The following is a 27,505-nucleotide window of genomic DNA, read 5'->3' on the forward strand; positions in this document are numbered from 1 at the left end:
ATATATATATATATATATATATATATATATATATATATATATATATATATTATATTAGGAAATAAAACATTAATTAAAATGTTTTCTGCATACACTAGCATTTAAACGTTTATAGTTGGTAAGGTCTTTTTAAAGTATTTTTTATAGTCTCACCAAGGCTGCATTTATTTGATCAATAATACAATAAAAGTTTAATATTATGACATTTTTACAATTTAAACTAACTGTTTTCTATTTGAATATATTTGAAAATGTAATTTATTTCTGTGATGTAAAACTGCATTTTCAGCATCATTACTTCATTAGAATAGTCTTCAGTGTCACACGATCTTTCAGAAATCACTCTAATATGCTGATTTGCTGCTCAAGAAACATTTATTATTATTATCAATGTTGAAAATAGTTGTGCTGCTTAGTTTTGCAGAAACCATTTTTATCATGATTTTAAAACTAATCTTTTGTAATGTGTTTACTGTTACTTTTGATCGATTTGGTGCATCCTTGCTGAATAAAAATATTTCTTAAAAAAAGAAATAAATCTTACAGAACCCAAACGTTTGGACGGTAGTGTATATTATGATTTTGCAGTAGTAAAACATTAAAAAACTTGCCATTTTGTAACCTTTTGAACTGAAGTTGCAATTGAAGCGCTGCATTACAGCAGGTGTTTTTAGTTATGTTAATGTTAGCATGCGTCTGTCATGTACATGCTGTGTTGCTGCAGGTCTGTGTGTAGTAAGTGGAGCTGCTCAGAGCTTATTCATAATTCATAGATCAGCTCAGCATGGCTTATTATTACACCGCATCATGTGTTCCTGATCTGAACCTCTACAGCATCCTGTGATCACATGCCATCTCTCATAAGTGTTAGCACAGATTAAATGATAACGCTTTTGCCAGTTTTTCACAACCAGTGTTTGTAATGTAATACCAACATTACTACTGCATACTACACAGTATTATATTCAAGTTTAAGTTTATTTATTTATATACTGCATGCCATTTTAAAATAATAGTATGTGAAATGGAATGCATTGTGCAACAATATATTTTTATATTTGTACACCCATTTATTTATTTAAGCATTTATTCATCTTAGATAAAGGGATAAAGGATTCACCCAAAAACTGTCATCATATACTCACCCTCATGTTGTTCCAAACCTGTATGTATTTCTTTATTCTGCTGAACACAAAAGATGTTTTGAAGAATGTTGGTAACCAAACCGTTGCTCATAGCCATTGACTTCCATGGTATTTTTTTCCATACTATGAAAGTCAGTGGCTACCAGCAAACTGTTTGGTTACCAAAATTCTTCAAAGTATTTTCATTTAGTATACTTGTAAACAAATATATTGGTCATGTAGGTCAAATATGGTCACTCTGAATATGATAATTGTAATGCTCCACTGTGGACACAAGGTGGAGGCATTACAGGGTGATATGCATGAGAGAGAGCGAGAGTGCAGTTTTCAGCAGGTTGGCAGCGAGGGTCTCAGTCTGTGATCTTCTACAGATTCCCTCCCCCAGCTGCTTCATCTAGCATTCCCTCTTTCAGCTTGATTTCCTCCCTTTGTTATATGTCCTGAGCTGTGGGGGTGAGGCCGGGACATGAGCTGCCCATCGGATCATAAATATCAGTGGTTTGTGTTTGACTGAGTCTGTGATGAACGGCTCCATTCCTCTCTGTTCCTTTGGGTGGAGAACGCTCTCTTTGGCCAGCTTTTTGCCATTTATTTTCTGACTTCCACTTCCTCTTTGGATCCTTCAGTGTTTATGTTTGACTTCTCTTTTATTCTGCCTGTGAAGTTTTCTTCCTCCTTCGCTTTCTCACTCTTGTGCTTTTCCCTACTAGATGTTTTCTTTCCCTGCTTCATGTCGTTTTTCTTTTTCTCCCTTGTCGTGGTTTGGCTCGATGTAGGGTTTAGTACATTTTTAACCTTTGTAGATTTTTTGGTGTTTTTAATGACCATTTCCACACTGTGTCTTTTTAAGAATTATATGAAATATGTAAATGTTCTCTGTTATGACTGACTGGCGTCTTGGTATGAGAAATGTGCTTACTTTTCAATATGTCTGCGTCTACATTTCATTAGAGTGAATAGAGAAATACAAAGCTGGAGGTGAAAGCAGACCATGTGGATGGCAGAGGTGGAAAAACTGTTTTGCTTGAGGATGATGTAATAGTAATGTGTTAACAGTGTTTGACAGCTTTGGCTCTGGGGCATTTGTTTCGGTGTGATGTAATAAACAGGCCCTGAGAGGTAGTGTCTGTTCCAGCGGGAGTTCAGTCCCTGGAAAAATGTCTCAACTCATACTAGTACAAACTCTCAGGGGCGGATTTAGTGAATTGGGGGCCCCAGGCAAAATATAGGAATGGGGCCCTATACATTTGCACACATTTTCCTAGCTCAACCTTGAAGTTCCTTTTTTGTAGTGATGCTTGCTGCTGCACAATGGTGCCCCATAGTTGTGTCCAATGCTTCTACATTTTTCATGTACATGTTATAATTGCTTTCTTTCATGTTGTAGACCATGAAATAGCAACTGATTTACAGTTGAGATACAGGTTTTCACAAAAACAAAATAAATGATGAAATGATAAACCTCACAATTGAGCGTTTAAACCAGGGGTGAGTCAGAAGTGTAAATTATTATATTAATTTAAAATGGGGTTATGTGGGTGGATTTTCGCATTGAACAAAAACTACAGACTGCATTATTGAAAATGAACATTCATTCTATGCCAGTAGGAGGCGCTTTTGGAACGTCAGAAATGTAATCACAGATAGATGGATGGCCGGCAACACAGAAATTTAATTAGTTGAATCTAACTAACTATCTATCTGTCTGTATTGTTTTGTCATTGTTCTCCTGTCCCTAACTAACCTCAATGTGGCTATCCATCAATCTATCTAACTAAACAATCAACCAACTGACTTCGGTCCATCTAGTTAGTTCAGTTTAGTTACCTTATTTTCTCATGTTCCTAACTAACATTATTTGGTTATCCATCAGCTATCTAATCATTCATCCAACTAACTTCTATCTGTCCATCAGTTTATTTACATTTACTTTCTCATATTTCTCCTGTTCCTAAGTAACACTGATGTGGTTATACGTATATTACCATCTTTACAAATACCATACTAATAAACCAACTCATTTCTATCTATCCATTTGGTTGGTTCAATTTACTGTATTTCCTCGTGTTTCTTCTGTTCCTAACTAACATTTATGTGATTATCCATCTATCCAACTAACATGTATCTGTCCATCTATTTGCTTAGTTCAGTTTAGTCCCCTTATTTCCCCCATTTCTCTTGTTCCTTACTAACATCTATGTGGCCGTTCATCCATCTGTCCATCTAACTAACTAAGCAACCAATTAACTTAGTTCAGTTTAGTTACCTTAATTTCTCCTGTTCCTAACTAACATCTTTGTGCCTAACCATCCATTTGTTCAACCAAATAACTTCTATCAGTCCATCTAGTTGGTTAGTTCAATTTAGTCACCTTATTTTATCTTTTTTCTCATGTTCCTAGCAAACATCTATGTGGCTATTCATGCATCTATCCAACTAATTAACCAATAAACCAACTAATTTCTACCCATCTATTTGGTTGGTTCAATTTAGTTACCTTATTTCCTGATGTTTCTCCTGTTCCTAACTAACATTTATGTGGCTGTCCATCAACTGAAATTTCTAACCATTCAACCAACTAATTTCTATCGGTCTATCTGTCCATCTAGTTTGTAAGTTCAGTTTAGTTACCTTATTTTCCTCTGTTCTTAACTAACATCTATATGGGTATACATTTATCTATCTTTCTAGCTAACAAACCAGTAAACCAACTAACTTTATCTAGTTGTTAACTAGTTGTAGTTTTGTACATGTACCTTACTTTCAATTGTTTATCCTGTTCCTAACTAACATCTTTGTGCCTGTCCATTTAACTAACCAATCACTCAACTAACTTTATCCATCTAGTTGGTTAGTTCAGTTACCATAACTTTTCCTGTTCCTAACAAACATCTGTGTGGCTACCCATCCAACCATCTAACCACTGAACCAACTAACGTCTCTCTGCAAACATCTATGTAGTTATTAATCTATCCAACTAATTAACCAATCTAATTTAAGTCTATCCATTTGGTTGGTTCAATATAGTTACCATTTTCCTCATGTTTCTCCTGTTGCTACATTTATGTGGCTGTCCATCTATTGAACTATTGCTCTAACAATTCAACCAACTAACTTCTATCTGTCCATCTAGTTGGTTAGTTAAGTACATTTACCTTACTTTCTCCTGTTCCTCACTAACATATTTGTGCCTCTGTGTCTAACTATCTAATTAACCAATCAACTTTATCCATGTAGTTGGTTAGTTCAGTTCAGTTACTATAATTTTTTAATTTGGCTATCCATCCAACCATCTAACCACTGAACCAACTAACTTCTAGCTGTACATCTAGTTGCACTGAAAAAAATGATACTAAATTTAAGGTAAGGGGTTTCAAACTATTTATTTTAGCTACATTAAAAAAAATGTTTTTTAAAAAAACATGTTGAAAGTTAGTCAACTAAATTTATTTAAATGTAGCTAAAATAAATTTATTGCAACCACTTACCTTAAAACATTTAGTAAACTCAATGAATATTTTTTTTCAATGTGGTTAGTTCAGTTAGTTCAGTTTATTTGCCTTATTTTCTCCTGTTCTTAACTAACATATATATGGGTATACGTTTATCTATGTTCCTAACTAACTAACAAATCAATCAACTAAGTTTATCCATCTAGTTGGTTAGTTCAGTTCGTAATAAACATCTATGTGGCTATCCATCCAACCATCTAACCGATGAACCAACTAACTTCTAGCTGTCCATCTAGTTGGTTAGTTCAGTTTGGTCACCTTATTGTTCCTGTTTCGTAAAGCCACTGTTAGGCTCACAGAATAGAAAACAAGGGTCTGTAAAGAACATGAGATGTAACTTTGCACCGTGCGCTGTCTGTCACGGCCTCAGCCCGCCATATGGCCTCATGTGTGTGATCCTGCTATAGTGTGGACTCCGAGAGACCTCTCAAATACCACATGACCCATAAACCTTCGGCTCCCACAGTAGATCTTTGACAGGGGACGTGTCTGGAGGTGCTTTTGGCCTGTTAGATGTGCTCTGTTAGAGAAAAAGACTAGTGTGAGAGAGAAGCAGAGGTCCCACGGTTCAGGTTACAGCTCTGGCTACATGAGAGGTCGAGAGACAGTTATAGGGAGATACGCTCACAGAGAGAGAGAGCGAGAGAGAGGAGGGCTGTCAGGGGAAATTGGCTGCCAAGCTGCTTGATTTGTTTCTCTGCTCGGCTCCTGCCAGCACAATAACCTCCCAGCATTCCTCTCATTCCTCTTCACTTCTAGTGTCCTCTCTCACACATGCGCGTATCCATACCTACAGCTGTCGCTGAGTTTCACACTAAACACACAGGGCAGAACGAATGAATTGATGTGCAGGTTTACAGTAGTGAGAGCAGCTGAATTAAGCTGTCATGTTGTAGAGCAGTTAATTAACTTGATAGCTTTGAGTTGTATTTTTACATTAACTTTACATTTTATTTGTAGAAAATATTGTAACACTTTTGTATAGGGACCAATTCTCACTATTAACTAGTTATTAACCAGTATTCTCACTATAACTAGTTATTATAACTAGCCTATTATTATCATATTGGCTGTTTATTAGTACTTTTAAAGCACATATTCTGCATGACCATATTCTATAAGCCTAATCCCACCCAATACCTAAACTTAACAACTACCTTACTAACAATTAATAAGCAGCAAATTAGGAGTTTGAGGCAAAAGTCGTAGTCAATGTTTGTTAATGTCGAGAATTGGAAATATATATTATTTTTTAATTATTATTTCATTCTTGTAGTTTCTTAAAGGCTATTTGAAATGATAAATAATCATGTTAAGTTAATATTTAATACACTTTTCTGGTCTAATTATTATTCAGTGTTATTTTAAATAAAAAAGTGTTTGTCTCTTATCTTTTGATTTCATATCTGTAACAACCTTTTGGTTAATATTTTAATGCCTATGTTAACCAATAGCCATGTAGGTAATGTAGGTGACAACCATGATTTGTATAATCTGTACATTTCTGCCATATGTACAGTCACCTCTGATAACAGATCACTCCTAATTGTAATGTAGAAACATTCATTTTCTGTAAAGCTGCTTTGAGACAATATGTATTGTGAAAAGCACTATACAAAGAAATATGAACCAAACTGAATACACATTGTTCCGTAGCAGCTTTACAGAAAATAGAAAAATAAAGAAAAAATTAAGCTCTCAAGCAGTGTTCATCTATCACAATTTTAGGATTTTTGTCTGCTTTTTATTACATTAATATTAATAGCGATACCATTCATTTCAGGGAGTGCGATGAACCCATGGCTCACTCTGCAAGCTCCGCCTCCAGTCTGGACAGCCACGCCCCCTCTGAAAGCGGCCAATCACAGGGAGTTCGTTGGGAGGAGCAGCAGAAAGTCATGGCATTAGAGCATCTATGTGGGGTGTTCAGAGTTGACCTGGGTCACATGAGGTCACTGCGTCTCTTCTTCAGGTCAGACGGGATCCTATAAGAGTCCAAGAGTCCATTTCAATATCCATACATTTTGATTTGTTTTTATTTTCATTTGTTTTTAATATCTCTCCTATTTATCTGTGCTTTTTGAAACTCATGCCACCCTGTTTGAATAGTCTCTGGCTTTTTACACTGTTGCGTTAAATCTTTTTCGTAAGTCTCTGTTTTATGAAACACCTCTTATATTTAATTCACCTCCTTATATTACATTACTGCTCTCATTTTAGGAAATTTTGTTATGACTATAGCTGCAAGATATAAATTATTATTCCTTAACCTCAGGCTGATTTTGTTCAAGTTATTAAAATATTTCTGTGGTGTGAATAAAAATCGAATGTTTCTGTGGTTTATGGAAAATATGCATTAATAGTCCTTTTATGAAGAGGAAATACAATATAACAAATAGCATTACTGAGAAAAAGTCAGTGCAAACAATAAAGAAATCATCATAACTTACTCACATCCTGATCTTTTAGTGAACTCGTATCACTGTTCATTTTCCCCTTGATCTCCAGGATGTGGTCTTGTGTCCAGACCAGCCTTGTGAAAGTGTGTTGTGTTTCATGTGTGTGTGTGTGTTCCAGCGATGAGGCCTGCACCTGTGGCCAGCTGGTCATCGCCAGCAGAGAGAGCCAGTACAAGATCCTTCACTTCCACCACGCGGGGCTGGATAAACTGGCCGAGGTGTTTCAGCAGTGGAAATGCTGCAGGGAGACGCAGCTCAAAGACCAGGTCTGGAGAGTCTTAACACCATTCATCAGTTGAACACATTTATATCATATGCAAGGCACACACACTCACACTCTTAGGTCGCCGTGATTTTTGCCAAGTCTTTTGTTGAACGATATTACTGTCCAAAAACATAGCCCTATTGTGATTGTTTGATTGGGATGTTGATCCAGGAACAGGTTGTACTTGGGGAAATCACGTTCACCATGGTTCAGTACTGTTTTTTTTTTTGTTTTTTTTTATAAATATTAAAGCACTATTTAGATTTTTGTTCAGTATCCATTTTAAAAGCTGTCCAGTGTGGTCCAAACTAGCAATCGGTATTGGTAAAATCCGCTAAAATCGGTCAACCTCTAATAAAAAGTCGCGATTTACCTTTTTTTATTTTTATCAATATCAATTAAAAGCCCTCTAAGCGCTGTGCTTGTGCCCGATGTGTGACTGCCGTATTTTGTTATCTTGATTAGACAATCATCAAGTGTTCTAGAATAGAAGCAGTTAAAGTGTGTGAGTATACACGCAATACCCATATGTATGTCATTTTAGTGCTATGGCCTTTGTTTAGATATTTAGGTCGCCGTGATTTTTGCCAAGTCTTTTGTTGAACGATATTACTGTCCAAAAACATAGCCCTATTCTGATTGTTTGATTGGGATGTTGATCCAGGAACAGGTTGTACTTGGGGAAATCACGTTCACCATGGTTCAGTACTGTTTTTTTTATTTATTTTTTTATAAATATTAAAGCACTATTTAGATTTTTGTTCAGTATCCATTTTAAAAACTGTCCAGTGTGGTCCAAACTAGCAATCGGTATTGGTAAAATCCGCTAAAATCGGTCAACCTCTAATAAAAAGTCGCGATTTACCTTTTTTTATTTTTATCAATATCAATTAAAAGCCCTCTGTCATGCACCCCTGCTGAATAACTGATCCCAAATATTTGAATGGTAGTATTTCTTGCCAGCCGTTGGTTTCTTAAATTAAATAGCATTAAATAAGAACATTTTAATATAATTAATTATATTACAAATTTAATAATAAACACAAAAATCACATATGGTCCAACACATTAAATTTCTATAAAATATAATATTTGTATTCATTTTATCGGTCAGCATTAGATTGTATCATAAATAGATTTTAATCAATAGAAAATTGTTTTATTTATTAAAATTAATAATATATATTATTATATTAATATTTATTAACTGAGCATATTACATATTTACATAGTTTAGTATTACATATTAACTTAACTTTAATTATTAAGCATACACAACCCTATTTATGTGAGCAGAAAAGCAAAGTCTTTCCACTGATGGAGAAACTTTTTTTTTTTTTCATTAGAATAACATGAATTAGGCAAGGGACATTGATTCAGAAAGTTAATAGGCTCCGTTTTGAATTCTTGTTGTCTTTAACATAAGATATTTAGTTAAAAGTGTGTTTATATGTCCGTGTTATTCATATAGACTGTATTGTTCATGCCGTTTTTTCCTGTCCTGTATCACCCTCTTCCCACTCCAGGTGTCGGATGAGAAGTCATGGATGCAGTTTTCTATCCGTAGACCCACGTTACCATCTGCTGAGATGCATCCAGAGGAGCGTCTGTATCGGCGGCTGGACGTCAGCTCTTGGCTCCGGCATCTCAATAACAACGGACAGGTGGTGGAGGAGTACAAGCTCAGGAAGGTCAGCCTGACTCAATTAAATTAAGAATCAGCATTGCTTGTTGAAGTTGGTCTTTTCAGTGCTTTATATCTGAATGGCATTATGGCTCTTATTGTAGCAATATTTGTCTGAAATGTGCATCAAGGTCATAGAGGTTTTGTTATGATGTGATTTATTCAGAGAGCTGACCCAATGTCTTTGTTCTCTCAGGCGATCTTCTTCGGGGGCGTTGACCCATCCATCCGTGGTGAAGTGTGGCCCTTCCTGCTGCACTACTACAGCTACGACTCCACGTCTGAGGAGCGGGAAGCCTGGAGACTGCAGAAGCGTGTGGAGTACCAGGAGATCCAGCAGAGGAGGTTAGTGGAGAGACTAGTGCTGAACTAGAAGCCAGTTCCACACCCATTTTCCTTCAACCATAGCAGTCTGCCATGATTTCCCTGTTACATTTGAATATTCTGCAAATAAAATGAGAAAAACCAGTGTTACACATTTTAAATTTGTTTTGCTTTAGTTGTAGTTGTCGTCTTTTGCATTCATTTCAATTTTAACTTTTAATGTTCCAGTCATTTTGGCCCAGGAGGATTTTCTTTTTCCCAAAAATGTTGGACTAAACCTTTCTGAATTTACCTCACACAGGGTATAACAACAAAAAATTGATAGTTTTTTTTACTTTTTATTTATTTATTTATTTTACATTCCTGGGCTGCGTTTCTCAAAATCATCGTATGCTTAAAGGGTTAGTTCACCCCAAAATGAAAATTCTGTCATTAATTACTCACCCTCATGTCGTTTCAAACCCGGAAGACCTTCGTTCATCTTCGGAACACAAATTAAGATATTTTTGATGGAATCTGAGAGCTATCTGACCCTCCATAGACAGCAACGCAACTGTAATGTTCCCAGACAGAGACGTAGCAAGGACATCGGTAAAACATTCCATGTGACATCAGTGGCTCAACTTCAATTTTGCGAAGCTACGAGAATACTTTTTGTGTGCAAAGAAAACAAAAATAACAATTTATTTAACAATTCTTCTCCCCAGAGTTACGTCTTCTGCTATTCTGGAGAGTACCCAAAACGTAATCGGTGTTGTTTATGTTCGGGGGAGAAAGCATGCACGCGCATGAACGTAATCTGCATAATCAGCGTTGTTTACGCTTACGGTAAAGAGTGCGTATGCGTTGTGATACTCTCCAAAATGGCTGAAGATGTAACTCGGGGGGGGGAGAAGAATTGTTGAATAAAGTCGTTATTTTTGTTTTCTTTGCGCACAAAATGTATTCTCGTAGCTTCGCAAAATTGAAGTTGAGCCACTGATGTCACATGGACAGTTTTACCGATGTCCTTGCTACGTCTCTGTCTGGGAACATTACAGTTGTATTGCTGTCTATGGAGGGTCAGAGAGCTCTTGGATTCCATCAAAAATATCTTAATCTGTGTTCTGAAGATGAACGAATATCTTACGGGTTTGAAACGACATGAGGGTGAGTAATTAATGACAGAATTTTCCTTTTGGGATGAACTAACCCTTTAAGTTGATCGTAGCTCCATTGATGACAGTGGTTCTACGATCATCTACTTATGCCCGGTTCAGACTACACGATTTTAGCCTGATTTTGCCACGATTTGCTTGACGTAGGGTGTCGTGGGGATTCGTAAACTACGTCGGGATGCAAGATTCCATCGTTTCAGCACGTGTAATGTGTCTTAGTGGACGACAACCGATTCCACGTCTGCGATGCTTCACAACATCACGACAGAAAGACTAGCATGTTTAATTTTTCCGTCGTCCACGACGAGTTCTTTCACATTGATGTTGACCAATAGCAGCACAGAAGCGATTTGCTTGATGTAGGGTGTCGTGGGGATTCGTAAACGACAATGGGCATCGAGACACAAGATTCCATCGTTTCAGCACGTGTAGTGTGTCATAGTGGACGACAACCGATTCCGCGTCTGCGATGCTTCACAACATCACGACAGAAAGACTAGCATGTTTAATTTTTCCGTCGTCCACGACGAGTTCTTTCACATTGATGTTGACCAATAGCAGCACAGAAGCTCTTTCATACACAGGTTTCAAACATGGCGAAACGAAAGAGATGATGGTGCTGCTAGGTGGAATGAGATGGAGGAAAGGTTCGTGGAGCTGTGGCAACAGTACTCCTGGCTGTATGATGTGTCATCGAGGGACTACCACGACAGAACAAAGAAAGAAAAATGCTGGCGAACTATAGTGGAAGCGCTTCAGCAATGTTTACACTCTTGTTTTCGGAAGTCAGTCGCTAGTTCCGCCTTCTCGATGACTCGTTGTTCAAGACGGCACGCAATGATTGGTCGAGAAGCAACGTGTAGTCTGACATGTTTCTTGTCCACGATACGAAAAGATTTTAGGAGTCAAAATCGTGAAATCTGACACAGTGACTATCGTAACCGACAAAAATATTCTCTGAAATAGTCTGAACCCGGCATTAGGCTTACGATGCTTTTGGGAAATGCAGCCCTGGTCAAAAAATGACTCGCATACAAAAAAATTGCTTTTAAATTATTATAAAATGTATATTCTAGGCAATAATATCTTTTTGTCAACTTTTCTTTCAGTTGGCACAGGTTTTGCATTTTACATTTTTTTTGCTCTGATTGGTCATAAGTGATCTGAGCTGATGCACCTCAGTTTTTGAGTGAACATTACTTTACCAAAATGATCCACAAATAATGCCTTTTTCACTCAAAAACTGTGGCGCATAAGCTCCGATCAATGAGGCCTATGATCAACCAGTTCCAAAAATGCATATATTAATCCATATTAATGCTCTTTATTCTGCACATATTATAAAAAAGAAATATAAATAATTGCTGCATTATTTGTTGGGTGCAAAATAAAATTGACAAAAAGGTGCGACACAAACAAGCTTTCATAATTTGGCAGTTAAAACATTATTTATAAAAAAAGATCTCCAAGTAAATAACACGTGTTGTGAATTGTTTTAAATGTGGTTGAATTTAAATTGTAAAGTATTGCAGTATACTCAAGAATTGACCATACTGGTGATTAATGCATATTTTTTTGCATATCTTTTGTCAAAGGCATGTATAAATTAAAAGGATTTTATTATAATCTTTAAATGATAATGAAACCTGTAAACGTATAATGAAACCTATGTTTTTTGTTTAACATTTGAATTAGTAATTTCATTGCCAAGATGAATTTCATTGCCTCATCCATGTAGGTTTCACTGATGTTACCATTGTTACTGCTAATATAAGAGAGCTGTGACTTGTCATTGCTCCTCTCGCTTCTGTTGATGGCATGATAAAAACACGAAGCTACACCCAGTTGTTAGATTGCTCACTTTTGTTTGAATTGGCTGGTTGACATAACCTGTTGTTTACTAAATGGGATATTTCTGGAGTCTGAAACTGGAGATTTGCTATGTAAACCGAGCTGTTGTGAAACATCAGGCTAGCTGGTCCTCCAGCTTTTCTAGTTAGCTAGATGGTGTTTGGGTTTGTGGTTGGTGAATCACTCGGAGCCTCAGGATCATTACATGAAGTCAATGTAGCAGTGGCTAAATACACCTTTAACCACTTTAACCGCTTGCTGTTGTTTTCAGTCATATCTCTGCCTCAATTTTATAAAAAAGGTCTGGCTAAGCACGTTTTGACTGCAGATAGTCCGTTTTGTTATTTCAGCAACCAGAATTGTTCAAATGTGTCTTGGCAACAAAGGTCCATTTTTCCTACTCTGTAGGTAGAGCTATATTTATCGCATGACCATTTGAAAATGATTATTACTTGCATGGCTGTACTGTCTTTTTACTCACTGTGAGTCTCTGAAGGATTTTCTAGCAGCCGAGTCATAACCAATCAATAAATGTGTGCAGATATATGCGCTCTGCGGCTTAGTTTCAGAGGAAATAATTAACTTAATCAATTAAATCATTGTCATTGATAGAGCACTTATGAAGCCTACTGCTTGTGTTTCAGATTTGAGCATATTTTCATTCTTTATTTCTAATGCCACTGCAGTACACACACTGCAGTGCTTTTAAAATGCATTACATTGTCAAATTAAAAATAAAAACAATCAGTAAATCACTAACTAAATTAAATGTATTATTTTTAGCTAGTAGTCAATCACAAAATTGACACAAAACAACCTCTTATTGATACAGATGTGCATAAAATGATTATTGTTGTTATTAACATTATTATTAATTATTAATATTACAAAACAAATTATTTCGTCACTGTGGTCAAATTCAGTTCTATATAGAGACAGTGAAGGAGAGAGATGAAACACAGTGAAGAAATTAAAATTACAAAAAAATATATGTAAAAAATATAGTTAAAAAATTTAAGATTTTAAAATATTTACATAGAAAATGTGGGGAAAGAAAAAATATGTATAGTATATCAATGTATTTTATTACAGTAATGTCAAGACTTTGCGATTATATTTGTTATTTTAATAATAGCCAACGTGTGTGTGTGTGTGTGTGTGTGTGTGTGTGTGTGTATGTGTGTGTGTGAATAGACATGAATTTTACCACAGTAAAGAAAATAAGATTACAAAAAAAATGTTTAAAAAAATTATTTGAATATATACTGTATATTGTGATTATAATTATTATGATTTATGTAATAAAACTATATGGGGAAAAATAAAAATAGTATACGTTTTATACCATATATATTTTATGTAGTCAAAACTTGTACTGTATGCTATAAACTTACTATAAAAGTATGTGTGGTATTTCAGTGTTCTTAGTGAGTGAGTGAATGAATGAGTGTATTTTATGGATATAATGTCAGCGCTCTTGCAGCGATTGTTTAGTTGGTGTTTTAGTAATGAATAGGTTGATAGTGTTTGTGTGTGTGAAGGGTGTTGCTGAGCAGTGAGCGCTCTAAACCTCGAGGGGCCAGAGGGGGAGTCAGAGAGCCATGTGGGAACAGTTCACACAAACACAGGTCTCGAAACACTTACATGAGGTTGCATCAGGTCTGGCATCAATTCCAGCAAAACAAACAGTGTTAATGAAATCCTGCTTGTTATGAGAATGTCTATAGCCAGAGGGACTGGGAATGTTACCACCTCAGACCTGGTGCTTCATGTTCTGTTCTTTCTTCCACTGTCTTTTCTTTTTTTCTAATTGCGTTTTTTTTCTTTTTTTTGCATTCATATTTTTTTGTCGTTTTTTTTTGTTTGTTTTTTGTTCTGTTATGTTCTTTTTATTTATTTTTGTTCGTTATTTGATTTCATGTTATTGTATTTTTTGTTCTGTTATGTGCTTCTTGTCTTGACTTGTCATAGCTGCCCCCTCTCTTTACCTCTCTTTATCTTTTTCGTAGCGGTTGATCTTTCCCGCTTCTCCATTTCCCTCCACAGGTTGTCCATGAGTCCAGAGGAGCACAGTGAGTTCTGGAGGAAGGTGCAGTTCACTGTTGATAAAGATGTTGTCAGAACTGACCGAAGCAACATGTTCTTTAGAGGAGAGAACAACCCCAATGTAGAAATCATGAGGTTAGAGAAACATAATCATTGACACTCATCTGGCCATCATTGTCGCCTCTGGCTTGCTTAGTTGGGGACACTTCATTTCCAGCGATATTGTTGACATGATTGCAAAGATATTATTTAAACTGAACTGAGCTGGATGTTGACATCACTGAATTCAATGATGAACTGTCTTTAACTGAAAAATGAGTGTTTACTATTGTCATTTTGCATTATTGACACACTATTTTCCTAATTAATGCTGTTCAGTTGCTTTGTCACAATCTGTATTGTTAAAAGCGCTATATAAATAAAGGTGACTTGACTTGACTTGACTTGACACTCAACCAGAAATATTTCATTCTTTCCATAGAAATATCTGCTTGCATTTGAAAAAAACAATTTCATAGGATTTTACAAAGCTGAAGCTGCCACATCATACTTAAAATGTTATATATTATATTATATTATATTATATTATTTGATTTAATAATTATTTTAATTTATACTTTTAATAATATATTTTTATTATAACATTATTGAATTATTATTTTTATTTGAAAAATAATGAAATTTTCATTTGCTAGGGCATTTTTAAAATGTCATTATATTATATTATAGTATATTTATTATATTATTTGACTTGATAAATTATTTTAATTTATACTTTTAATAATAATATTTTACTATAATATTGAATTATTATTTTTATTTGAAAAAGAATGCAAATTTAAGCTTCTATGTCATTTTTAAAATGTCATCATATTATATATTGTATTATCTTTTGTTGTAAATATGAATTTTATTAACTATTTGAATTTTATGATAGTAATTAATAATAATAATAATAATTTGTTTTTTTTACTAATATTAAAGCAATTAATTATTCTTATTAATTATTATTATCTGGAAAAAAAACAGAAAATTAAAAAAAAATTGAAGCTGCTAGGTCACACTTAAAATGTCCATTATATTATAATATATGATAGTATATTATAATAAATATATAATAGTAATATTATTGTAAATATTACTTTTAATTAAAAGTAACAATACTTATTATTATTATTATTATTATTATAATTAATTTCTTTATTTTATTTATCTCAAGATTCTCTCGGTTATCATCCGGGACTCAACCAGAGTCCTTGGGAGTTTATTAACTATTTGAATTTTATGATAGTAATTAATAATAATAATAATTTGTTTTTTTACTAATATTAAAGCAATTAATTATTCTTATTAATTATTATTATCTGGAAAAAAAACAGAAAATTAAAAAAAAATTGAAGCTGCTAGGTCACACTTAAAATGTCCATTATATTATAATATATGATAGTATATTATAATAAATATATAATAGTAATATTATTGTAAATATTACTTTTAATTAAAAGTAACAATACTTATTATTATTATTATTATTATTATAATTAATTTCTTTATTTTATTTATCTCAAGATTCTCTCGGTTATCATCCGGGACTCAACCAGAGTCCTTGGGAGTTCCTTATTATTATTATTATTATTATTATTATTATTATTATCTAATTGAATTGACATTCATACATTTTTAAGTTTATTCAAATACCATTTGAGGCCACTGTGGTTATAGATGAGTATTTTCTCCTTTGGTTATGGCTATTTCAGTGTATTATGTAATAAATCTGCGCCATTCCATTAATAATACAAAATATGAATTCATTCAGCAAAAAGCCTGTGTTTTTTTTTTACACGATGAATTATTTATAAGGTTTTCCAAAGTTACAGTTGTCCATTTGTCTCCCAGACGTATCCTGTTGAACTACGCCGTGTTTAACCCAGACATGGGCTACTGTCAGGGCATGTCAGACCTGGTGGCTCCTCTTCTGACCGAGATCCAGGACGAGAGCGACACGTTCTGGTGCTTCGTGGGTCTCATGGAGAACACCATCTTCATCAGCTCTCCCAGAGATGAGGACATGGAGAGGCAGCTGGTGAGGAGATCTCCTCATGGAGTAAATGCAGAGTAAATGTTGTCGTTAATATTTTGCTCTAGTTATGTGTACGTGTGTGTCCAGATGTACCTGCGTGAGCTCCTGCGGCTGATGCTTCCTCGCTTCCACCAGCATCTGACCCGGCTGGGTGAGGACGGCCTTCAGTTGCTGTTTTGCCACCGCTGGGTTCTTCTGTGTTTCAAGCGCGAGTTCCCTGATGCTGAAGCCCTGCGCATGTGGGAGGCCTGCTGGGCACATTATCAGGTACAACACGCTCACTGGGCTTGATATCAGGTTCAATCTGGAGCTTCTGCATGAGGTAGTTGTTCAGCAAATATGACTCGGGTATTAGTTACGATGCACCATAAGCTAATATTGTTGCCATAAAAGGCTTTGTACATAAAACATATGCTTCTTGGGATGTTTTGTACCAATAGTAATACTGACATTCATCCTGATCTGTAACTGTTAATTGTTTTTGTAGGTTAAGCTGTTGATTCAGTTTTTAGTTGCCCTGTAAATGTGCTCATTTTTATTTTTAGCTGTGGTCAGTAAGATGGGGTCAGTAAGATTTTTAAAGAAGTTCCTTATGCTCATCAAGGCTGCATTTATTTGATCAGGAAAAAAACTGTAATTTTGTGAAATATTATTGCAATTTAAAATAACAGTTTTCTATTTGAATATACTTTAAAATGTAATTTATTCCTGTGATGCAAAGCTGAATTTCCAGCATCATTACTCCAGTCTTCAGTGTCACATGATCCTTCAGAAATCATTCTAATATACTGATTTATAATCAATGTTGGAAACAGTTGTGCTGCTTAATATTTTTTGGGACCTGTGATGCTTTTTTCAGGGTTCTTTGATAAATAAGTTAAAAAGAACAGTGTTTATTCAAAATAGAATTTTTGTGTTACAATATACACTACTATTCAAATATTTGGGGTGAGTAAAAAAAAAAAAAAAAGGATACTTTTATTCAGCAAGGATGTATTAAATGGATTAAAAGTGATGGTGAAGACATTTTTAGAAATGTAATGATTTCTGTTTTGAATATATAAACACTAATACACAGCTACATTTGAATTGAATTAATATGAATTATTTATGTAATATTGAATTGATTAAAAAATATATATAGTATTTATGTTTTTTATTCTTTACAGTAAATTATTGGCCTTTTAATTTGTATTATTATTATTATAAATGAAAATGAAACTCCATGACAGCTTTATTCATAAACACTTTTGCTGGAAAATAATGACATACGATGCAAAACATTACAGATGCCTCGTTTCAACTTATTCTTCATAACGTTTCCTTGGGGGAAATGATTTTTTTTGAAAGTTTTCCTTCAGTGGAACACAAAAAGTGAGTTTTTGGAAAATATTCTGTTTTAGTGTTTATTAATATTTATTGATTTAGTCATTCATTTGCTCACACGCGGATTCATTACAGTTGAATCTTACATTCAGATGCATGTTTTTGAAAAGCCTTCATAGGTTAAATGTTGTGTGGTTATTGTTGGTTTCTCCTTTGAAAAGAACTGGAAACCGACTGGGTTTATGACTGCAGAAGTTCATTTCTCTTTTTGACTTCCTTTTTATTCTTTTTTTTTTACGTATTTAGTGTTCTAACTAGAATTTCGGGTGAAAGTTCAAACCGATGTAAGATGTAGAAATCTCTGAAGCCATGGAAACCAAAACTAAGTTGTTCCTTAAATGCACTTTCGCTGGATAGATGCTAATTTTTCCCCATTTAGATAAACGAATGGGTGTCTGTATCACTTTAAGGATCTGCAGAGTGTCTAATGAAGATGAGATGCTAATTATCAGGTTTCCACAGAATCTATTTGCATACATTGGCATGGTAATAACGAGGTGATTTTGGGGAGCAAAGTGGTTTGTCTCTTCGTTGCCCCCTCATTTGCATATCAACATTTACTGCTTTTTAATTGGCTCTGTATGCATTTGGCCTTCACGATTGGTCATTTTATTGGCTGTTTTGGCTCAGTGTGTTTTCTGTGTGGATGTGTATGTTCTGTGACAGACGGACTACTTCCACCTGTTCCTGTGTGTCGCCATCATCGTGCTGTACGGCGATGATGTCACAGAGCAGCAGCTCGCTACAGATCAAATGCTGCTGCACTTTAGTAACCTCTCCATGCACATGAATGGAGAGCTGGTGCTGAGGAAGGTATGAGCACACACACACACCGCTGACAGAGCTCCTCATGGTTATGTATGCTGTGTCTTTGTGTCATCCAGAAGTGATGCATCTCTCTAGCGCTGCATACAAAACATATTTTTCTTACAGCAACAAAAGTTAGTATGCCAAACATGCTGTCATCTCTGGAGAAATATTTCTCAAAATCCGAATTGTACTGTAGAGATTATGATAGAAACAAACGCACCCTGTTTTGGTCAAGCTGACTTTATAGACCAACTGTGATTATATGTTCAATAAATTGTGCGGCCAAAACTAATTTGATAATTATCTATATCAATAAATAACATAATATAATGTAAATAATTTCAATACAAATATATATACATCATTTAAATAAAAATCTTTTTCAGTAGAACACAAAAGAGTGAATTTTCGGAAAAGAAATTCTGGCTGCTTTCTTCGAGATTTCAGCGTTTCTTGATATGTATTTATTTGTTCATTCGTTTTATTCATTAATTTACTGATTGAATCAAAGAATGTCTAATAATAATGTAAAGTCCATGAGAACTGTCAGTGTGAAGCTACGCATTTTTTTTTTTTTTAATCTCTAGGAGCAAATAAAAAATATATATTTTTGTGTTCCACAGAGGGGAAAAAGAAATATGGCAATAATATTAGTAATGTAAAAAGAAATATGGTAATGGTAAATTATGATCAATTACACATTTTTAGGTGAGTTATTTTTTTTTTATGAGATACTGAATTATTACTGAATAAGTTACCTCATTTGTCTCTTGATATGTAGATTGAATATTTATTTATCGCAGTATGTATTGATTTATTTTGCACTGTTTTATAATTAATTTATTTAATTTGCACTATATTTACTTTTCACTATTTAGTTTGATTTATTGTATTTACATTATTACAATTATTTTAATTACACTTTATATTTACTTATTTTTGTTTTATTTAAACCAGTTTTGCACTATTTATCTATTAAGCAATCTTTTTATTTAATTTGCACTGTTTATTTATTTACATTCATGCATTTGGCAGACACTTTCATACAACTCGCATTGCATCAAGGTATACATATTTTGTGAGTTCATGCATTTCCTGGGAAGCAAACCCATGACCTTGGCATTGGCATTTTCTACTGTTAGCTACAGGAATGCTTTTGTTAAATAATGAAAAAGCTCGATATGAAATGTAATAAAATATAATATTCTAGCAGTGTTTTTGCCTGTTATTTTTTCCAGTTCTCAGTCCATCTCTCTTTCTCTCATTGTCTCTAATCCTAGGCACGTAGCCTGCTCTATCAGTTCCGCCTTCTTCCCAGAATTCCCTGCAGCTTGCACGACCTGTGTAAACTGTGCGGGCCAGGAATGTGGGACAGCCGTTACATCCCGGCCATAGAATGTTCCGGAGAGCATCCCGACTCTCAGAGCTGCCCCTATGGAGGCACCGCCACCCCCGAGAGCCCACCTTTACCCAGCCCCAACCAGCCCAGCAAGGGCAAGAGGGGCTCCAAGACACGAGACATTTTCACTTTCCGCAAGCACTCCTGACTCCAAGCACGCCTCAGGAACGCCGATACCCATAAGGCTTAGCCTCTGAGCCGCATTTCAGGTCTCCATTGTGTTGTACTCAACGTCTGGTATGAATCACTGCCTTGTGCATAAAGGGTACCGATATTGACAACCTCTTTTAGAGGTTGAGGAACCTAATCAACTTGTGTTTCATCAATAATTCACAAGTACAATTATCACAAACAATCAAGACTAAGTCTTCATCCGTCTTTCATGAAGTCACATCTTGCGAACTGACATCTCGGAATATTTTTGGCTTTTTTTTTTATATCGACAATGTATGCATGTGGTGTTAGTGTTTGGTTTGTTACCACAGTGGAAGGTTGTGTTTTTTTCTGTTTGTTTGTGTTTTACTGCATTTTTTGTGCAGTTCTCATCTAAGAAATCAAACAATCAGCCAAAATGAAGTGGGAAACTGTTGTCACTGGCTCTCTGACATCAAAACATTGTTTTATGATCATCTATGCCTTTCATATCCTCACAATAAATATGATGATATAGAGATGGGAGAAGATCTTCCTCTTATCTCGAGTCCTTGAAGATCTTGAAGTCAATGTGAAATTAAAATTGATGCTATTATCTGACATGTTTAGGCTACTTTTTTTTCAACAATATGCCACAAGTCCTGGCGATTGAGTTTTCCCCGGAATATTATTTTAACATAACGTAATGTCAATTATTACATTTACCGACTGAGCATTAATATAGGCCTACCTGTTAAATCATGAAAAAGCAATTTGCATTTTTGTGTTTTTGTTGTGAAATATTGCGTCCGTGTTGAAGTGGTAAACCCGCTGCTATAGCAGAAGGTCTTAATCTTCTTCTCCAGAACAGAATGAGCTTTAATCCAAAAACCCAAGAGGGAGTTTGACTTTAATTAGTTTATCTGGCGATGGAGCGCGCTCTCAGAGATTAGACACCGTGCTTGAGCGCGCGTGAACGAGAAGGTGCCTGGCATCTTTGTGGTTCCCCAGAGCCTCTTTAAAAGGTAGATATCGGCAAATTGCTGTCAAAAGGTAACATTAGACTCTTTAAGACCAGCTCTGTCTCTCAACATGCGGTCTCCTTCAGTGACAGGCATTATGGGCTTTCGCTAGCCATTAGGCGAATGGGCTGCTCTCTGAGGCACGGCCGAGGGATCTAGAAAGGGTTTGGGGATGATGTCATGCTTGTGAAATTATTAGAGGAGAGCCACTTTCCATTTACGGTAGCCTATCTGCCTGCTGCTTTACGGTGATGTTTTTATGCGTCAAAGCTGTTGCTGATTACGCGGTCATTTTATATAGAGAGAATATCACGTCTACTTACTCATCAACTGTTTTAGCAACACCAAGTGACGCATGTAGGCTAAAGGATGTTCGTTTGAGCCCAATTAAGCACGTTTTTGCGTTTAAAAACATGAAACACAAGGTGGTGAAAACAAGCAACGAAAAAAAAATTAAGTAAGGTTTTGAGACACGCTATGAAAAGTTTAATTTATCTTATTATTTTAATTCAAGCTTAAATTCTCATCAAGATTTACCTGGCACGCAGCGCTCAGGTGCTTCCAAAATGCGCAACATTCAATAACATTCCCGTTTTTAACAGAGAAACAAGGCGACATTTTAAAGGGGTCATAGGATGCTACATGCACTTTTACAAGTTGTATTGAACTGAAATGTGTGTGTACACAACCACCCTATAATGATAAAAATCCACCCAGTGGTTTTTTTTTAAATCTGGTTAAATGTTTTCCCCTTTCTCAAATCGAGCCGATCTCAGATGCCTGTCTGTGTGATGTCACACAGACAGGCCCCTCCCACGATAGTTTGATTGACAGTAGCGTTTCAGCACAGACTGGACTGGTGTCTTATCTTAGCTCCGCCCTGAGTGAGCTGTCATCAGTCCGCCATTGTTTCACCCCCGGAGCAGATGTAGACAAGAATGACTCCTAAGCGATTGAGGTGTTCTGTTGTTGGATGTAATAATGAACATAGCAATCGTCATTTACTCCCGACATCTGAGCCGCTGAAGATGCAGTGGATTATGTTTGTTTCTGAAGGGAATGCGCCCCCGATCTACATAAATACGTCTATGTTCGCGCAAATCATTCATGATCCAGCCTAATCTACAGAAAAAGTGAGTATAATGTTTTGTAATGAGTCTTTGCAAATCGCCTTTAATAATAATGTGCTAATTAGCAAGTTTCACGATGAATGTGGCTAAAGTAAACAGTCTCTCTGAGAGCAGCTCGGAAGAGAGGGGCGGAGTCAGCAGAGCTCATTAACATTTAAAGGAAAATGCTACAAAAACGGCTTGATCTGAAAATAACTGTTTTTGACAGGGTAAAAAAGGTGTTTTTTACACTACTATTGAGAAATTTTAAGTGAAGTGAAGTGACATGTGGCCAAGTATGGTGACCCATACTCGGAATTAGTGCTCTGCATTTAACCCATCCAAAGTGCACACACACAGCAGTGAAAACACACACACACACACCCGGAGCAGTGGGCAGCCATTTTATTGCTGCGGCGCCCGGGGAGCAGTTGGGGGTTCGGTGCCTTGCTCAAGGGCACCTCAGTCGTGGTATTGAAGGTGGGAGAGAGCGCTGTACATTCACTCCCCCCACCTACAATTCCTGCCGGTACCCACAACCTTTGGGTTACAAGTCCGACTCTCTAACCATTAGACCATGACTTCCCCAAAGTCCAAGCTATGTTACAGACTTTTCATTAAGACTCTAAAGAATCATATCAACTTGTGGAAAATGGGCATCCTATGACCCTTTTAAATTAAGCGTGGATGATAACTGGGCTGTGAGGTGTTGCCCCTCAAATCGCATTTACACTACACCGTTTTCAACTTAAAACGGAAAACTTCTTATGCATTTTGGCCATTCACTTGCATGACTTTGGGGGTCTGAAAACGAAAACGGGTTTCAGAGTAGGCTGTAACCTATCTTCTACAAAAACACAAATTTGTGAAAATGTCATGCGCATCGGTTTTATGTGTACGCATAGTGTTTACATGACATCAGCAACTAGGCCTAGCATGCATAATATGGCTATTAAAGTCATTTTCGAGAATTTGAGAGAACAGAGAACTTTGTCGTCTGTACAGGAAAAACGCACAGGAAAAATGTTTACCTTTTTAGCACATTGTCGTGTAAACTTCTCCGTAGTAAGATTAAAGTCAACATTTAAACCGCTTTAAAGTGTTTTTTGTAATGTTAGGTATTTATTAATTCTGTTGAAACCCAATACTTAGATTTAAAAGTCCAACATTTTCTCTCAGAAAAAAAAAATTCATATTGTTACTGCATGCAATGGATCTTGGGATAGCCTTCCTGTATCCTTCATGGCCCAGGAAACAAAGGACACATTTCAAGACCGCAAACTGGGACAACCTTCGTCGGCTGCTGTGGTGCATTAGGTCTTCGAATGCAGCCTTCGAAGGATGCAACCTCTGAATTGGGACGCCTATTATCTTTCAGTCTTTATAATGTCTATTTGTTTAGTCAGTTATATTTTTGTATGAATCCCATTGTACAAATGTATACAAAATTGGCCCCTTTATAAAATAGTTTTACTTTGAGAACTGGTTGAACTATTGTTATTTCTAGTACATGAAAAAACAATTATATTCTTATCAAATTAATGAAAATTACATGTTATTTAATAATGGAATTTATACATCTTATTATTTATTGCATTCATTTTATGCTGAATATAATTAAAACATTATGTTACAGTAATTTTGAATGCAACCTTTACTGTGATACAATGAGAACGAGAACTTGCCTACAAAAACAATTAAAAGTAAAACATCCAGATGCATTACTGTAATTTGGGGAAAATGTGCTTGTTTTTTTTAACTTAAAAATAATGTCATGTTAATATCAAAATATAATTTCTTACTTTTGCCTTTTAATTATTTTTTGTCAGATTCACCCAGCAAAGTGACATCATAGATAAGACAACATTTTATAATCTTGTTTGTTGTGGGAAATTATTTTCCTTTAAGCAGTTTATGTTTGTTCGCTTGTTGTTGTGTCTTAACAGAAAGAAGATTAGATCATAGTCTGTGTAATCATGAAAGCCTAGATCAGAAGCACTATTGTGGGTTGGTTTGCTGTTTTCTGTTGCAGATAGTTTGGCAAAACCAGCAAATTAGCTTGCATGATCTGTTTTTTTCATTGACGTGCAAAAACGTCAGAACGCATAATGGCAGGCCGTCTCTCACTTGTTCTGTTTCGTAAAAGCACAAACGAACACACGCATAAAAGCAAACACTTACCCGACTAAAAGACCCAGATGTTGTGAGCTAATATATGCATTTAGCCAATGGACTGTTAAAATATACAGGCCGGAGGTTTGGAATAAGCTTTAATTTCCTTTGGCTTTCCATAATGGAAGTCAAAAATACCTTTTCCATTTCCTGTGAGCGAGCTATTTCTGGAAAGCTAAATCTGATAAAAACACGATGCAGGTAGCAACACGAAGATATCATGAGCCATTTCACGTCCATCCTTGATTGTATTCCTGAAGTATCAGGTTGCTTTTATTAAATGAAACCCATGTACTTGCTTAACATTACTGCTTTAATATCACATTTACCATGGATTATCACAAAAAGCTTTTTTGAAAAAATGTCAGACCTTACGAAAGTGGATTTTTTAAGTGTGTGTGTGTGGTTCTCCCTCAGACCTGTGGCTGTGTCTCCTCCTCTGTCTTTGAATGACAGTGCTGGTTGCACGCGAAGCCCCCTACAGTGAAACTGCAATGATTGCTGTGTTATTGCCCCTAATTATCAACTATCAGGACCAGACCGGCCCACCTGCAGCAGACTGCTGTACATTTGACCAGCTCTGAGGTGAATGACAGCAAGGCTGAATTTATATGATGTAAAATATAGTAAAACACGGTAATATTGTGAAATATTATTGCAATTTTAAATAATTGTTTTCTATTTGAATATATTTTCAAATGTAATTTATTCCTGTGATGCAAAGCTGAATTTTCATCAACCATTACTCCAGTCTTCAGTGTCACATGATCCTTCAGAAATCATTCATTGTAAAAAAAAAAAAAAATTCACAATATTACCATTTTTATTGTACTTTTGATTAAATAAATGCAGCCTTGGTGAGCATAATAGGTAGTGTGTGTCAGGAGAATATATATATACACACCCATACATACATACATACATACATAAAAACTGCCTTTTTACTTGATATTCTCTCTTAAAGGGATAGTTCATCCAAAAATGAAAATTCTGTTATTAATTACCCTCATGTCGTTTCAAACCCGTAAGACCTTCGTTCATCTTCGGACCACAAATTAAGATATTTTTGATGGAATCTGAGAGCTCTCAGACCCTGCATAGACAGCAATACAACTGAAATGTTCCAAAGTCAAGAGAGATCTGTAAAATAATCCATATGACTTCAGTGGTTCAACAGTAATTTTACGAAGCTACGAGAATACTTTTTGTGCGGAAAATAATAAAAAAATAATGACTTTATTCAACAATTCGTCTCCTCCGCGTCACCCTGTAGCGCCATTTTGGAGAGTGTCCGCTGGACGTAAACAGCGTATGTTGTTCTGTGTCAGCTGCGTCACATGGATATGCTGTTTTCGTTCAGATCAAATCACAACAACGTAGGAAACGGATCCGGCGTGATGCAGCTGGCACGGAACAGCATACGCTGTTTACGTCCAGCTGATATTCTCCAAAATTGTTGAATAAAGTCGTTTTTTTTTTTTCTTTTAAGCACAAAAAGTATTCGCGTAGCTTCGTATTATTACAGTTGAACCACTGATGTCATGGATTATTTTACAGATCTCTCTTGACTTGGGAACATTTCAGTTGCATTGCTGTCTATGCAGGGTCAGAGAGCTCTCAGATTCCATCAAAAATATCTTCATTTGTGTTTTGAAGATGAACGAAGGTCTGTGAGGTTTGAAACGACATGAGGGTGAGTTATTAATGACAGAATTTTCATTTTTGGGTGAACTGTCCCTTTAAGCAAATTTTAGCCTTCATTTCTGATCTTGCAAACTTGCAGGTATTTATTTAAACCAATTTAAAAGACCACTGGTCTGTAGTTCTACATGAATACTAGCAAAACACAATCCCAGAACATTTACATTTACATTTAGTCATTTAGCAGACGCTTTTATCCAAAGCGACTTACAATTGGGGGATACATAAAGCGATTCTTCTTAAAGAGGCAAACAGACACAAGAAGTGGTTGTAATACCAAGTTCTTAGACATTGTTCAAATAATTGCAAGCTAGAAAGAGAAGGAATAAATAAAGAGAGATACATTTTTTTATTTTTTTATTATGATGAATTCAAGTAGCTTCGAAAGAGATGAGTTTTCAGCTGTCGCTTGAAAATTGTACAGAAGACACTATTATACCAGATTATCTGACACAATAAATGTTTTAGTGTGTGTTTGTGTTTGAGAGACCAAAGTAGAGATTTCACAGCCAGGTGTGAGACTGCATGACACAAAACATATTTATTTTCATAAGCTTAACGAAACATTTAGAAAGCTGGAGTTGACTGGACAGACAAGTTCCTATTCTTAGTAAGTAAGATGTAATTTAAGAGGCATCGTGATCATCAGATGAGCACAGTGAGAATCACTTGTATAGTGTGTTGTCTGCCATATGAAGCGTAGATGCATGATCACTGTTATTTGTGTACGTACTGATATGATGAATGTATCACCCTGAAGGCCTATAGGACACTGTGTGTGTGCAGTGTTTCAATGACAAACACAAATCATAGCGTGAAGGCTTTTGTTTGTACATTGAATTCTTTTAATTAGGAATATTCATTTTGAAAATAAAATTGATGTAATTGAGGCCTGTTATTTGGTTGGTTTATAGAGTAAGTACATGTTTTGAAGGAACTTCAGTTTAACCAACTACCTGATTAAAGAGCAGTTTATGTTAGAGAAGTTGTATAAAAAAAGTCAAAACAAAACAAAACAAAACTGAGATGGCATTAAGCAGAAATGTAAAAGGATTTAATTAGCTGTTTACAGTGTGAATGCATTATCAAAAACTAAAATTTGTTTTATTATTTTATTAATTTGCATTTTTGAACAGCCCAGATACTGTTATAGTTTTTAATAATAGTTTGAATAGTATATATATATATATATATATATATATATATATATTTTTTTTTTTTTTTAATAATATATTTTTTTATTGATATTTT

The 27,505-nt window shown here is 35.4% G+C and overlaps 1 protein-coding gene across 2 annotated transcripts in view; it reads left to right on the forward strand.

Moving 5' to 3' along the window:
- The window catches only part of LOC107559246 (TBC1 domain family member 16-like), a 28,463-nt gene extending 7,475 nt beyond the window's left edge, over positions 1–20,988 (forward strand). The window contains exons 4-12 of one of the 2 annotated variants that reach the window (XM_016242994.1): positions 6,441–6,629; positions 7,235–7,382; positions 8,908–9,072; positions 9,262–9,410; positions 14,444–14,578; positions 16,340–16,526; positions 16,611–16,790; positions 18,576–18,722; positions 20,000–20,986. In XM_016242994.1, coding sequence (XP_016098480.1) covers positions 6,441–6,629; positions 7,235–7,382; positions 8,908–9,072; positions 9,262–9,410; positions 14,444–14,578; positions 16,340–16,526; positions 16,611–16,790; positions 18,576–18,722; positions 20,000–20,266 — 1,567 coding nt within the window. In that variant the 3' untranslated portion in view covers positions 20,267–20,986. Of the gene's footprint in view, positions 1–6,440; positions 6,630–7,234; positions 7,383–8,907; positions 9,073–9,261; positions 9,411–14,443; positions 14,579–16,339; positions 16,527–16,610; positions 16,791–18,575; positions 18,723–19,999 lie in introns of both variants that reach the window. The other variant, XM_016242995.1, reaches the window with a different exon arrangement.
- Positions 20,989–27,505: the final 6,517 nt, after the last annotated feature.

Source organism: Sinocyclocheilus grahami, unplaced genomic scaffold (genome assembly GCF_001515645.1).
Source record: "Sinocyclocheilus grahami isolate Dianchi unplaced genomic scaffold, SAMN03320097.WGS_v1.1 scaffold679.1, whole genome shotgun sequence".
NCBI lineage: Eukaryota > Metazoa > Chordata > Actinopteri > Cypriniformes > Cyprinidae > Sinocyclocheilus > Sinocyclocheilus grahami.